This window comes from Acinonyx jubatus, chromosome D3, assembly GCF_027475565.1.
Source record: "Acinonyx jubatus isolate Ajub_Pintada_27869175 chromosome D3, VMU_Ajub_asm_v1.0, whole genome shotgun sequence".
Lineage (NCBI taxonomy): Eukaryota > Metazoa > Chordata > Mammalia > Carnivora > Felidae > Acinonyx > Acinonyx jubatus.
The window spans coordinates 29,526,072-29,541,003 of record NC_069392.1 but is presented as its reverse complement, the minus strand read 5'-3'; the positions used below and the strand labels follow the sequence as shown (position 1 = coordinate 29,541,003).

The window sequence follows — 14,932 nt, the reverse complement described above, 5'->3', positions numbered from 1 at the left end:
GGAAACCAATGTGACAATAAATTTCATATATTAAAAAAAAAAAAAAAGAAAGAAAAGAAACAATGGCTTTGAATGGCAGAACGGACCAGATTGGATTTAAGAGATTTTTTCAGAACGTTCCATCCTAAAACAGAATACACGTTGTTTTCAAGTGTACATGGAATATTCTCAAGAATGGATCACAAACAAAAAACAGGCCTTAATTATTAAAAAACAATACATGCAGGTTAAATAACGTGCTACTACACTGGAATGGGTTAAGCAGGAAATACAAGAAGAAATTTTAAAAAATACATGTATACAAATGGAAATGAGAAAACAATGGTCTGAAACCTTTGAGATGCTGCAAAAGTAGTCCTAAGAGGGAAGTACAAAGCAATATAAGCCTACTTCAAGAAGCAAGAAAAGTTTCAACCTAACTTTACCCCTAAAGGAGCTAGAAAAAGAACAAAAAATGAAGCCTGAAGCCAGCAGAAGAAAGCAAGTAATGATCAGAGCAGGGGGCCCTTGGGTGGCTTCACCGGTTAAGTGTCTGACTCGATTTTGGCTCAGGTCATGATCTCACAGTAGTGAGATCGAGCCCCGTGTTAGGCTCTGTGCTGGCAGCATGGAACCTGTCTGGGAGTCTATCTCTCCCTCTCTCTCTCTCTCTCTGTCCATCCCCCACTCATGTGTGGTCTCTCTCAAAATAAAATTTAAAAAAGAGATTAAAGCAGAAATGAATGATAAACAAAAAACAGATAAAACTAAAACAGATCAATGAAACCTCGAGCTGGTTCTTTGTAAAAATTAATAAAACTGATAAGGCGTTAGCCAGAGTAATCAACAAGAAAATAGAAAAGACCGAAATAAATAAAACCACAAATGTGAGAGTAGAAATAAGAACCAACACCACAGAGATACAAACATTTATGAGAGAATATTATGAAAAAATGTATGCCAACAAATTGGACAACTTAGAAGAAATGAATAAATTCCTAGAAACATAACTTACCAAACTAAAACAAGAAGAAATAGAAAATTTGAAAAAAAAATCAATAACCAGCAAGGAAACTGAATCAGGAATCAAAAAACTCTCAACAGACACAAGTCTAGGAGCAGATGACTTCAGAAGTAAATTTTAACATGTAAATAAGAGCTAATACGAAAGAAAGAAAGAAAGAAAAAGAAAGAAAGAAAAGAAAAGAAAAAGTTTAACCTGTCCTTTTCAAATTGTTCCAGAAAAACATAAAAGGAAAGGAAATTTCCAAATTCATTCTATGCCAGCTTTACCCTGATACCAAACCAGATAAAGACACCACAAAGAGAATTACAGGCCAGCATCTCTGATGAACATGCAAAATTCTTCAAGAAAATAAGCAAACTGAATCCAACAATACATTAAAAAATCATTCACCAGGAGCAGGGGCAGCTGGGTGGCTTCGTCAGGTAAGCAGCCAACTTCAGCTCAGGTTACGATCTCAAGGTCCTTCGGTTTGAGCCCAGTTTCAGGCTCTGTTGACAGCTTGGACCCTGGAGCCTATTTCAGATTCTGTGTTTCCCTCTCTGTCCTCCCTTGCTTGTGCTCTTTCTCAAAAATAAATAAACATTAAAAAAAATCGTTCACTATAACCAAATGGGATTAATCCCTGGTGTGCAGGGGTGGTTCATTATTTGCAAATCAATGAATGTGATACCTCATATTAATTTTCAAAAAAGCATAAAATCATATCATTGCAATAGATGCAGAAAAAGAATTGGACAAACTATAACAAACTATAACATCCATTCATGATGGATGTTTTATTTTAATTTATTTATTTATTTTTATTTTTTTTTCAATATATGAAATTTATTGTCAAAATGTTTTCCATACAACACCCAGTGCTCATCCCAAAAGGTGCCCTCCCCAATACCATCACCCACCCTCCCCTTCCTCCCACCCCCCCATCAACCCTCAGTTTGTTCTCAGTTTTTAAGAGTCTATCATGTTTGGCTCTCTCCCAGTCTAACCTCTTTTTTTTTATTTTTCCTTCCCCTCCCTCATGGGTTTCTGTCAAGTTTCTCAGGATCCACATAAGAGTGAAACCATATGGTATCTGTCTTTCTCTGTATGGCTTATTTCACTTAGCATCACACTCTCCAGTTCCATCCACGTTGCCACAAAGGGCCATATTTCGTTCTTTCTCATTGCCCTGTAGTACTCCATTGTGTATATAAATCACAATTTCTTTATCCATTCATCAGTTGATGGACATTTAGGCTCTTCCCATAATTTGGCTATTGTTGAGAGTGCTGCTATAAACATTGGGGTACAAGTGCCCTTATGCATCAGTACTCCTGTATCCCTTGGGTAAATTCCTAGCAGTGCTATTGCTGGGTCATAGGGTAGGTCTATTTTTAATTTTCTGAGGAACCTCCACACTGTTTTTCAGAGAGGCTGCACCAATTTGCATTCCCACCAAAAGTGCAAGAGGCTTCCTGTTTCTCCACATCCTCTCCAGCATCTATAGTCTCCTGATTTGTTCATTTTGGCCACTCTGACTGGCTTGAGGTGATATCTGAGTGTGGTTTTGATTTGTATTTACCTGATAAGGAGCGACGTTGACCACCTTCTCATGTGCCTGTTGGCCATCCGGATGTCTTCTTGAGAGAAGTGTCTATTCATGTTTTCTGCCCATTTCTTCACTGGGTTATTTGTTTTTTGGGTGTGGAGTTTGGTGAGCTCTTGATAGATTTTGGATACTAGCCCTTTGTCCGATGTCATTTGCAAATATCTTTTCCCATTCCGCTGGTTGCCTTTTCGTTTTGTTGGTTGTTTCCTTTGCTGTGCAGAAGCTTTTTATCTTCATAAGGTCCCAGTAATTCACTTTTGCTTTTAATTCCCTTGCCTTTGGGGATGTGTCGAGTAAGAGATTGCTACGGCTGAGGTCAGAGAGGTCTTTTCCTGCTTTCTCCTCTAGGGTTTGGATGGTTTCCTGTCTCACATTCAGGTCCTTTATCCATTTTGAGTTTATTTTTGTGAATTCTGTGAGAAAGTGGTCTAGTTTCATCCTTCTGCATGTTGCTGTCCAGTTCTCCCAGCACCACTTGTTAAAGAGACTGTCTTTTTTCCATTGGATGTTCTCTCCTGCTTTGTCAAAGATGAGTTGGCCATACGTTTGTGGGTCTAGTTCTGGGGTTTCTATTCTATTCCATTGGTCTATGTGTCTGTTTTTGTGCCAATACCATGCTGTCTTGATGATGACAGCTTTGTAGTAGAGGCTAAAGTGTGGGATTGTGATGCCTCCTGCTTTGGTCTTCTTCTTCAAAATGACTTTGGCTATTCGGGGCCTTTTGTGGTTCCATATGAATTTTAGGATTGCTTGTTCTAGTTTCGAGAAGAATGCTGGTGCCATTTTGATTGGGATTGCATTGAATGTGTAGATAGCTTTGGGTAGTATTGACATTTTGTCAATATTTACTCTTCCAATCCATGAGCAGGAATGTCTTTCCATTTCTTTATATCTTCTTCAATTACCTTCATAAGCTTTCTATAGTTTTCAGCATACAGATCTTTTACATCTTTGGTTAGATTTATCCCTAGGTATTTTATGCCTCTTGGCGCAATTGTGAATGGCATGTTTCTTTATTTGTCTTTCTGTTGCTTCATTGTTAGTGTATAAGAATGCAACTGATTTCTGTACATTGATTTTGTATCCTGCAACTTTGCTAAATTCATGTATCAGTTCTAGCAGACTTCTGTTGGAGTCTATCGGATTTTCCATGTATAGTATCATGTCATCTGCAAAAAGTGAAAGCTTGACTTCATCTTTGCCAATTTTGATGCCTTTGATTTCCTTTTGTTGTCCGATTGCTGATGCTAGAACTTCCAACACTATGTCAAACAACAGCGGTGAGAGTGGGCATCCCTGTCGTGTTCCTGATCTCAGGGAAAAAGCTCTCAGTTTTTCCCCATTGAGGATGATGTTAGCTGTCGGCTTGTCATAAATGGCTTTTATGATCTTTAAGTAGTTCCTTCTATCCCGACTTTCTCAAGGGTTTTTATTAAGAAAGGGTGCTGGATTCTGTCAAAGGCCTTTTCTGCATCGATTGACAAGATCATATGGTCGTGATGGATGTTTTGAAGAGCCTCACACCTCAAAAAAGTAGGCTTAGAGGAACCATACCTCGACATAATAAAGGCCATATATGGAAAATGAACAGCTAATATGATCCTAACTGGGGAAAAACTGAGAGAAAACCTTCTTAAATCTTGCTTCTAGTTATCTGCTTCTTCTCATTAGCACTGTTGGTTGTTAATAAATTAATCTTAACATTTATTACATCCTACTTTAATGGAGACCAACTTCTCCTATACAAGTTTATGTGTCTTATCTCTTTTTTTTTCATCCACTGTTCCATTTATCATTTTTGTTTCTTTCTTAACGAACTCCCCAAAGGTTAGATTTCTTTTGTTCACAAATCTGTTAGGAAAAGCGTGGCCAGGACAGCTAGTGTCTGCCCCGCTCAGCTTCAGGTGGGGCAACTGAAAGGTTTGGGGCTGGATCCATTTGAAGACTTGTTCACTAACGTCTGGTTGTTGATGCTGGCTCTTGCCTGGGACTTCAGTTCAGGAGGCAGCAGAAACACTTAAACTGACACACCTAGACCCTCTTTGTGGCCTAGACTTCCTCACTAGATGGGGAGCTAGATTCCAAGTAAGCAGCCTGAGGATACAGAGCAAGGCAGAATCTGTATCGCCTTTTGTCACTTAGGCTTGGAATACACACAGCATCATATTCACATATTCTGTTCATTAGGAGCAAGCCACTAAGGTTGTTCCATGGTCTTTTTTTTTTTTATGGAATTAATATTTGAAACCTATGGACACCTTTAAAAAGCAGTATAATTTACCCACTGGCCACAAATGTTTGTATTCCTCCCACCTGAAAAATACATTCACTCCCCTCCCCCTCCAATACCTCCTGCAAGTCTCAGTTATCATGGCATCAGGTTCAGGGCTTGAGTCCAAGATCTTACCATCTTAATCAGGTGCAGTGGGGATAAGCTGCCTGGGTTATGGTATCTAAAGTATAACCCCTTGAGTGCAAGTGTTCTCAATATGAGGACTTGAGAAGGAAAGAAACAGTTATTTACCACTCACAAATGCAACATTCTAGTCAACTGCTGAAGACTCTCCCATTCAGAAAAAGAAGATGGGAAGCACCCTAGTCCATAAGAGTTTTGAAATATAGCCTGATGCATGCTGTCAGTTCTTAAGATAGGATTTAGTCCTAACCACGGGAATACTTTCTCCATGTCTCTTCCCTTTCTTTACTCTTTGAGTTCTTGGTTCCTTCCTTTTCATAAGGAATGACCTGTATTTGCAGCTGTTTTTTCATCCTGCTTCCTCCCTGTGCGACTTCTAAGACCCAAAGGCCTCTTTTCCTTTTGCACGATTTGGTCTCTTGTAGTCCAAGCTAGCAAATAGTATGTTTGCTACTATAAATCTCTTGCCTTTTTTAGTTTTCTATAAATAGTACTGGATTTCATGCCGTGTTGTAGCAAAGTGACCCTCCCAAGTCCTTTTGAGATCAGCTTTTCGCTTCAGGTTTCCTGTGAAGCTCTTATATGACAATGCCTTTAAAATTCGTCTACTCTTGGGGCTCCTGGCTGGCTCAGTTGGTAGAGCATGTGACACTTGATCTCTGGGTGCTGAGTTTAAGCCCCATGTCGGGTGTGGAACCTACTTAAAAAAAATTTTATAGTCTTAAGATCCCTAAAGAAATTGGAGGCATACCTTAAATCTTTCTGTTTTCCTGGTAGCACCCTGGATTTTCTCGTAACCCAAAAGCCATTTCTTCATGTTGGCATTATTTGCCAGTTCCACATGTAGAGAGGCTGTAAATGAGAAACAGATACTTGAACCCAGTAAGTCCTGGTTCCTTTCAGTTGCATAGTCTTTCTTTAGTTTCTCTTTCTTATCCGTTTTACTTTCAGGTATTTTGTAGCATGACTTCCCTTTCCTCCAGTGTCATTTTCTTCACTTGCTAGAAAACCTTGCTGTCAGCCTCTTCACTGGCCATCAGGCTTCCACTAAGAGTCTTGTGGAGGCCGTTTGGGTCTCATTCTTATGCTTTTCTACATCTTTCCAGGTTCCACCTACCTCCCAGTTCAAAGGAAGTTTAGTTTTAGGTTTTTTTCAATAGCAGCACACTGGTTTTAGTATCAGTATCTGTGGTAGTAATTTACTGCTGCATAATAAGCCACCTCAAAGCCTAGTAGTTCAAAACAGCATTTATCTTGTTCACCAATCTTTAGTTTAGGCAAAGCAGAGTAGGGCAACTCATTTCTTCTTCATTTGGCATCAGCTGGCATAACTGGAGGCTGGAGACTAGAATCATCTAAAGGCTTGTTCATGCACGTGTTTGGCTGTTGAGGCTGGCCTTTGGCTAGGACGTTGGCTAGTCTCAGCTGGAGTATCTACATGAAGACTCACTAGGTAGCCTGGGATTCCTCACAACGTGGTGGCTGGGTTCTAAGGGTGAGCTTCCCTAGACAAAGAAAGTCAGATGGAAGCTGTATCACATTTTCCAAGCTGGCCTTAAAAATCACAGCAGTTCTGCAGTTCAGTAACTAGAAACCAGTTACTGAAGCTGGCATATATTGAAGGGGAGGGATTTTCACAGAAGTATCAACAAATTTATAAAACGACCACATCCACTCACCTTGCCTTACCAATCATATATAATGGATGGAAGACCTTTCCAACTCAGCATCACTGAAACTCCAGCCAGTTTTGTTGTGGTTGTTTAGTATGATCTCTTATTTTCTAGAAAGTAACAAGGATTACAAGATAACAGTATTGAAATAAGTTTTTATTTTGCCTCAAAAAAATATGTGCATTATCCAATTAAAGTTTTATACTGGGAGATGTGATTTCTTAACCTGGAGAATCATTTCTCCTGGGAATGCAGTTCAAATTAGCATTAAAACATTTGCAGCTCAGAAAAAGGCCGTGGCATTAGAATCATTACCTATAGATTCACGAATTAGAGTCTTATTTTCAGAGTCTTATCTTGGGACGTATTTTTGGACGCGGGCAAACATAAGTCAATATGATATTGCTAAAACTTCTTTAAAAATGATGGAGTGTTGAGATGGGGGAAGGGCTAAGAGACTTTCTCCTAAGAGGGGACTTATTTTATGAAAGAAAGATATGAAAGAATGATAGAAAAATAAAAGTATAGAATCAAGTGCAAATATTGTGTAGTAAAGACAATGATAGCAAAGATCTATTTCAGTAACACCTGATGGCTTTAAGTTTGCTCTTGATTTTCTGAGTTGTTTAAGGTTCCACATTCTAAGACAGGTAACATTTGATTGCAAATGAGTTTATTTAAAATTTTGAGTGCCGGGCTGGCTCAGTTACTCTTGATCTTGAGATTGTGAGTTCAAGCCTCACACTGGGCTTAGAGATTACTTAAAATCTGAAAAAAAATTTTGATCGTAGTTTTGAGTTAGACTCTTTTCACTCCACTTCCAAACTATAGTGTTTTATTCATGCAGGCTGATGTCCTTACAACAGAACTGGAAACTACATCTTCAAAATGTCTACACCTGGATGCAAAAAATCAAATTCTTCAACAAGAGTTATTATCAATGAAAGCTTTCGAAGAAGAACGTGAAAAACTAGAGAGCAATAACAAGAAGTTACAACGAGAAGTAGTAAAATTGAAACATTTTATAGAAATGCATATGGTAGAACGCAGTCAAGTGGAACAGTATAAACGGGAGATTGAAGAAAGAGCACGACTGGACACAGTACAAAAATTACACGAAGTCAACCTGTTTTTACAGGTTAATTGATTGATCTGTAATGTGCTTTCGTTCATTTCACTGCAAATTACATTTTGGATAGATGTATTGTACGGGTTTCCTCTACTCGCTTTATGGAAATTTGTAGATTTCTGGAGGCATTTGTTCCTCCCTTTAAAGATTTCAGTTTTCATCATTGTTCCTACTAAATCGAGAGGATAAGAAAAAATGATGATTTAAACAACTAGTCTCAGTATGAAGAGGAAAAGAAAACTTATGATTTAAAATTGCACTCTATTTGGATTATTAATTTTATTGTTGACTTTTAAAATTTTGTCATTGATTCTATTATTTGAATTATCAGATTGCGTGAATCCTAATACAAGAATGATTGAACTTTAATTTTATAAATCATATTTAATTCAGTTGACATTGATGATAAATATTTTACACTTGGGCTCTTTTTTTTTCCTTTAAAATTGCTCTCTGAATCATTGACTCAGAACTAAAGGAAACAGGTATAATTAATTATTCAGATTCTAGCTATTTTAAAACTATCCTGTTAATTTGCTTTAGGCACAAGCAGCAGCTCAAGAAAACATGCTTCAACGAGAAGTCAAATGGAACTTAGAATTAAAGATCTGGAATCTCAAATCTCTACAATGAAGACGTCTCAAGAAGATTCTACTAAAACAGAGTTGGAAACCTACAGGCAACTCTACCTAGAAGAATTAAAAGTTAGAAAGTCCTTGAGAAATGAGCTGAACAGGTAAGCCAAAACAGAATCATAGACAAGAAATTTAGCTTATTCATTTGCCTCGAAAGCATAATTTCTGCGGAGCCAAGATCATGAGATGAGTAGGAAGTGAAAGCCAACTAGATCGTGTAATTTTGGAAAATGATGTTTCTAAGTGAACTTACCTTTGAAATTTTATGCCAGGACAGTTTGCCTCCCTCCTCTTCTTTTTGGTTTTACAGGACCTCTTTTACCCCACCGCCCCCGCACCCCCCGCCCTGTATATTTTCCATTGATCGGATCTGCTAGTCTTTAAGTGCATTGTTTGAAGCTTTCTCATTTAGAAGCATATTATTATAAAATTGCTTGTCAGAAGTACCCTAAATAGAAATGTCGATGAGTTCATTTTTGGAAGAAGACATCTTTAACCTAAAAGGTCAAGTCCTACTACTACTCATCCTGGCAGCTTGGTACATTTATTCTCTTGATTGTGAACTTTGGTATTATTACTAGAGTGGGCCTTGAGACAAACTATCCTTTATGGTTTTTCTACTTTACATAATGGCATACATGTGAAATACAGAAAGACTCACACAGGGCTGAAGGGGAGTAGAGTTCCCAAAGTGGCTAAAAAGAGCACCGTGGTGGGAGGGAGGTATGTGGAAGACTGAAGACAGAAAGGGCAGATTCTGCCTCCAGTGCCTTGGTAACTGTTATAAGCTAATTGCCTCTGTAGCTGTTTTAATTCTTTCTGATCACACGTCTGCCATCTACTTTCTCCCCTAGAGATTGTTGGTCTCAGTGATTCCTCGGTGTCAAATGCTCAGTTTCTTTGAGATAGTAAGTGAAATGTACAAGAGTGGTGAAAGCAAACGCTTGAAAATGTCTTTGAGGGATGGTTTATTTTTATATCTGTAAACAGGTTTACTAAATATAAGTGTGTATATATACTGGCATCCTGAAGGATGTTGTCAGTACAGCCATTCCAGAAGACAGCAATTATTATTCGTTAAGCCATGTACATCACTGATAGCCACTTCTCTCCCTTCCCTAATTTGAATTTAGTTAGGGATCCCCCTGGAAACATAAGTATTTCTTTAGAACAATTTTAAAAGTATAATTTTAGATAGTAGGTGTGCTCTGTCACATGTTCAGTGTTAAAACACTGTTCAATGGCAAATGCTATTTACTATTATGGAAACTTAAAAAGATGTAAGTCATTTAGGAATGATTTAGGGAAAAAGAAAATGTATTTGTGTTTTTTAATCTTCACAGGACTAATGAGAGACTGTCAGAGAGCAATACAAAACTTCTTCCGGAGAGACAGCAGCATCAAACTTCACCCAGGACTCTTACTATGAGCCTAGGCCTGGAAACACCTTATTGTGGACATTTTGAAAATAATTCAGTGCTCAATGGAAACCTTACTCCAAGAAGAAACTTAGTGATTCCTACCTTAAACCCACGGCCGTCATATGCCTACTGGGAGACTTCCTTGTGGAAGGTTAGTTATATCATCTGTTTTACTTTGGGTTTCAGATATCTGATATAATTGTTGCTTTTAATTTGGTGAAATTCTGAGTTGTTTAAGTAACTAATACATACAAAGTAAAAGTCATAATTATATGTGCTAAGAAAGAACTGAGGTAAATTTTATATATATATATAAATTTACATATATATATATATATATATATATATATATATTAGTCCCTTGATCTCTCATTTCCAAGAGATACTTATTTTTATTTTATTTTAGCGAGAGAATGAGTGAGTGCATGCAGGGGAGGGGCAAAAGGAGAGGGAGAAAGAGAATCCCAAGCAGGTTTCATGCTCAGCACTGAGCCGAATGTGGGGCTCAGTCTCAAAACCATGAGATCATGACCTGAATCAAAATCAAGATTTGGACACTGAAAACAACTGAGCCGCCCCGGTGCGCCACAAGAGACACCTAGTATTAACTGTATTCAATAAATATAACTAAACTGACCCATGTTAAATTTCTTGAAAAGCTTTCATTTAAATTTGATTTTAGAAAGTAAATGTTATTGCCTGTTGACCACAGGTACACTTAGATGCTTGGACTTATTTTCGGTTGGCAGTGGTTCATAAACATTTGAAGGTTTTGCTATCATCCAGTTTTTGCACCACTGTATGTCAGTGAATGATCGTCCTCCAAACACTTAACGACGTATGAATGTTTACTATTTAAAAGAATCCAAGGGGGTGCCTGGGTGGCTCAGTCATTTCAGCGTCTGACTCTTGATCTCAGCTCAGGGTTTGATCTAGGGGTCATGAGTTCAAGTCCTGCATTGGGCTCTACACTAAGCATGGAGGCTACTTTAAACAAAAAAAAAGAACCCATGGTAAGTCCTTTTTTATGAATTAAATCAACTTGTAACACTAAAAAGGTTAATTTCTCTTTTAAGTTAAATTTTTGCTATTTTCTTACATGAGAATACATCTTTAATTGCTCTCTTACTTATGGCACTCTTTTTTCTTTTTCCTTTTTTTTTTTTTACTAATAGCACCTCTGTTTCAATTTTTATAAAATATCTTGCTGAGCGATTGTAGAGCATTTTATAAATAGCTAAATCAAGCAAATATTTGAATTTTTAAAATGAAGCTTTTATTTCTTCAAATGAGTTCTTTGCCCGTTTCTCTTTTCTTTTTCTGGAACCCCTTGAATGCAAGTATTATTACACTGGATGTTGTCCCACAGGTCCCTTAACCTAGTCTCATTTCTAAAGTTCTTTTTTCTTTCTGTTTTTCAGCTTGGATGATTTCTACTACCCTGTCTTGCAAATTGTTGATCTGTTCTTCTGCATCTTCTTATCTGCTGTTGATGCCCCCTAGTGTATTTGTCATTTCTGTTATTGTATCCTTCAGCTCTGATTGGTTCTTTTTTATATTTTCTATCTCTTTGTAGATGTTATCACTGGATCCATTCATTCTCCTCCCAAGTTCACTGAGCATCTTTATGACCTTTACCTTGAACTCATCACTTCTCTCTTTTTTTCTTAGTTTTTTTTCTTAGTTTTGTTAGTTTTTTCTTTCCTTAGGTTTTGTCATGTTCTTTCGTTTGGAAGGTATTCCTCTGTGTCCTCAGTTTGTCTGACTTCCTATGTTTGTTTCTAAAATGGTTTCTTTCGACTTTTTCTCTCTTTTGAGTGGGCGTTGCTTTTGAACAATGTACATTAGTTATGAAGTCAAGGAAGAAGAGAATGTTTCTGTAAGTGTTGTCTAGTCATTTTTCTTGGTGGAGCTGTGACAGGTGACACTGGGTAGGCGACAAGTAACACTGCTCTTCTCTTTCTAAATTCAGAACACAGGAAACAGGGAGATGGAGAGAAACTTGGTAGCTTTATTACTAATACACACTAACGAATTGGAGGATATGATTTAGGTTATGTTAGCCACACTGGGCTTCCTCCCAAATTGGGCACTTCCCCACACAGTTGTAAATTGAGGAAACAAATGCTTGACACCCACCCTGGGGGCAGGGTGCTTACCACAGAGCTGAGAGCAGACCCAAATTCATGTTACTGTGGGCAGGCACATCTTTTCAAAGAGGAGACTCAGAAACACATAAGCACTGCTTAGCTCCTTCTCCCAAATTCACCCGTTAGGTAAGTCTCCCTTCCTGTCGGGAGGGAGAGAGAGATAAGTCCAAATGTGAGAAGTGAAGGTTCACCTATTATTTCTGACTGGATTTAAATTATAAATAAAGTGAATTGTGTCTTTTGTACATACCAACTAATGCTGAGAGGTTAGACAGAAGCATGCTAGATGGGAAAGAGAAATCTGTTGGGTTTTAAATTTTGCTGTAAATAACCACACCATGGGTTCACTCATTTGTTGATTGATTTTGATAAACCAAATTTCTTTGGAAGAAATAAATCATTCTTTCAGGAAGAATTTCCTCAGTTTCAGCTTGCTTGCTTCACCTGAAGATTTTCTCTCTCAAGTTCTCTGTCCTGTGGTTTAAAACAGTTGTGCTTAAAAATTGACTGCTACTAAAAGGAGTTAACATAATTTCTGTTCCTTTATTTTTATTCACGACTTTAAAATTTGTAATTTAGTTAGAGAGCAACTATCGTGTGCCTCATACCTAAACATTATTGAGCCACATGACAAAGTTTTATGTATTCATTTTCTCTGAGTTATACTTAAAATACACATATTTTTCCTGACTATGAGGAAGTAACTGGCATAGAACTCTAGCCTTGGTAAGACCAGAAGTGTATTCCTGGTCTGCATCTAGTTGGTCTCATGACCTCAGGCAAAGAACACTCTCTCTGAGCCCTTTTTGTCTATTACGCAAAATTCGGGATTTTGACTAAATTAGTGACTTTTATACCTTCAAAATAATTTTTTTTCAAAGAATAGGACGTAATTTTTTTTTGCATTAAACTGTATTGTGTAAAACAGAGAGAAGTAGAGCTGTCTAACTAAAGGAGAGATGGAGACTATGGCTGTGACTTCCTTGTCCCTCAATCCTGCGGTGTCCCCAACCGAACCTTAGATTTCTATGGGCCATATTTGAATGCTAACAGTAATGAGAAAATCCTTCTAATTAAAAATTCTTTAAAAGTGTTCTTTGAATTAAAATTTGCTGATATATAGTTTTTCTGTGTATAATTTTCTCACCCTCTTATATTTCTGATAAATGGAAAGGTATACATAAAAGTACACATGTGTCCTCATTCATGGACTTGAAAGCTATTTTCACCATCGAAACACAGTTTTTACCTAGAAATAAACATAAAGGTCGAGGTAAATATTTAGGAAAAGAGCTTTTGGGGAAAAGATGCAACATTACCTTGGTAGTTCCTTAAGTCATGTCATGTAAAAAACATGGTTTATATTTTATATCGATATTATTAATAGTAATATAAAATTGTTTGAATAAAGCCTTCCCCCATCATCTGGTATTGAGTTATTACTTTTATAAGTCTGGTATAGTAATGCTGTCCCATTCATTTTATAAGGCCTGAATATAATGCTATTGTCAAAAAAGTGTTATGGTTCCTCAAAAACTTAAAAATAGATATTCATTAATTCCACCACTACGTATTTACCCAAAGAAAATGAAAACACTAATTTGAAAAGTTGTGTGCATCCCTATGTTTATTGAAACATTGTTTGCAATAACCAAAATATGGAAGCAACCTAAGTGTCCATCGATAGATGAATGGATAAAGAAGATGTGTAATATGTATACAATGAAATATACCTCAGCTGTCAAAAAGAATGAGATCTTGCCATTTGTGACAACACTGATAGACCTAGAGGGAATTATGCTAGGTGAAATAAATCGGAGAAAGACAAATAAATACCATCTGATTTCACTTACATGTGGAATATTAAAAAACCAAACAAGTCAACAAACAGAATCATAACTACAGAGGACACATTGGTGGTTGGTAGAGGGGAGGTGGGTAGAGAGTAAGGACAAAATAGGTGAAGAGGAGGAAGAGGTACCAATTCCAGTTATAAAATAGGTAAGTCACAGGAATGAAGAATACAGCATATGAAGTATCGTCAATAATATTGTATTAATGTATGGTGACAGAGGGTAACTACACGTACGGTAGTGAGCATAGCATAGTGTCTACAATTGTCCAATCTGAATTTGTATACTGAAATGAGTGTAACATTGTCTGTCAACTATACTTCAATTAAAAAAAGGTATTATGGAAAACAGTCTCTGAAAATATTGGGAAACATGTCAGCCAAAACATTTGTCCTCACACCTACATTTGTAAAGACATTGGAATCCTTATCACCAGTGTTGATTATGTTCAGTACGCTATTTTGGAGCCCGTTTGGGGCATTCAGGGAGAGGCTACCTTGTATAAGAAAGATCTAAATAAGAACATTCTAGACAGGAACAGTTGTAATATACAGTTGACCCTTGACCAACATGGTTTCGAACTGTGCGGGTGTACTTTACTTACACATGGATTAATTTTGGATACTGTATAGTACTGTAAGTGTATTTCCTCTTCCTTCTGTTTTTCTCAATGTCATTTTTTTGCCCTGGCTTATTCTACTGTACAAAACATGTACGCATCGACTGTTTATGTTACCGGTAAGGCTTCCGGTCAACAGTAGGCGATTAGTAATTAAGTTTTGGGGGGATGAAAAAATTATATGCAGGTTTTTGACTGCACTGCAACCCCTGTGTTATTCAAGGGTCACCTGTAGTTAGAAATATTCGTACACATTTCATAAGTAAGTAGATAACCATAACTTTAATAAGTCAAGTGTTTCCAAACTTGGTCCTAATTTGGAGAAAGGAAACAAAGTTACAATTGAAAATTGTATATTGTTTTCCTTATCTCTAATTGAGAAAGTTATAAATCAGAAGCTAAGTTTGAAAACTGTTGCAACCCTCTATTTTTCCTTTCTTTA

At 37.2% G+C, this 14,932-nt stretch overlaps 1 protein-coding gene and 1 long non-coding RNA gene across 2 annotated transcripts in view; one reads left to right on the top strand and one right to left on the bottom strand.

Annotated features, from left to right (window-relative positions):
• The window catches only part of LOC106988283 (ankyrin repeat domain-containing protein 26-like), a 109,039-nt gene that overhangs the window by 93,262 nt on the left and 845 nt on the right, over nucleotides 1–14,932 (top strand). The window contains 4 exon segments of the mRNA XM_053206708.1: nucleotides 7,531–7,821; nucleotides 8,356–8,374; nucleotides 8,377–8,548; nucleotides 9,791–10,019. Of these exon segments, the coding sequence (XP_053062683.1) occupies nucleotides 7,531–7,821; nucleotides 8,356–8,374; nucleotides 8,377–8,548; nucleotides 9,791–10,019 (711 nt within the window).
• On the bottom strand, nucleotides 10,203–13,268 carry LOC113597298 (uncharacterized). The gene is made up of 4 exons (XR_008291921.1): nucleotides 13,166–13,268; nucleotides 12,269–12,492; nucleotides 12,028–12,158; nucleotides 10,203–11,830 (listed from the first exon to the last, which is right to left on the bottom strand). It is a non-coding gene; the product is annotated as an uncharacterized LOC113597298 (long non-coding RNA).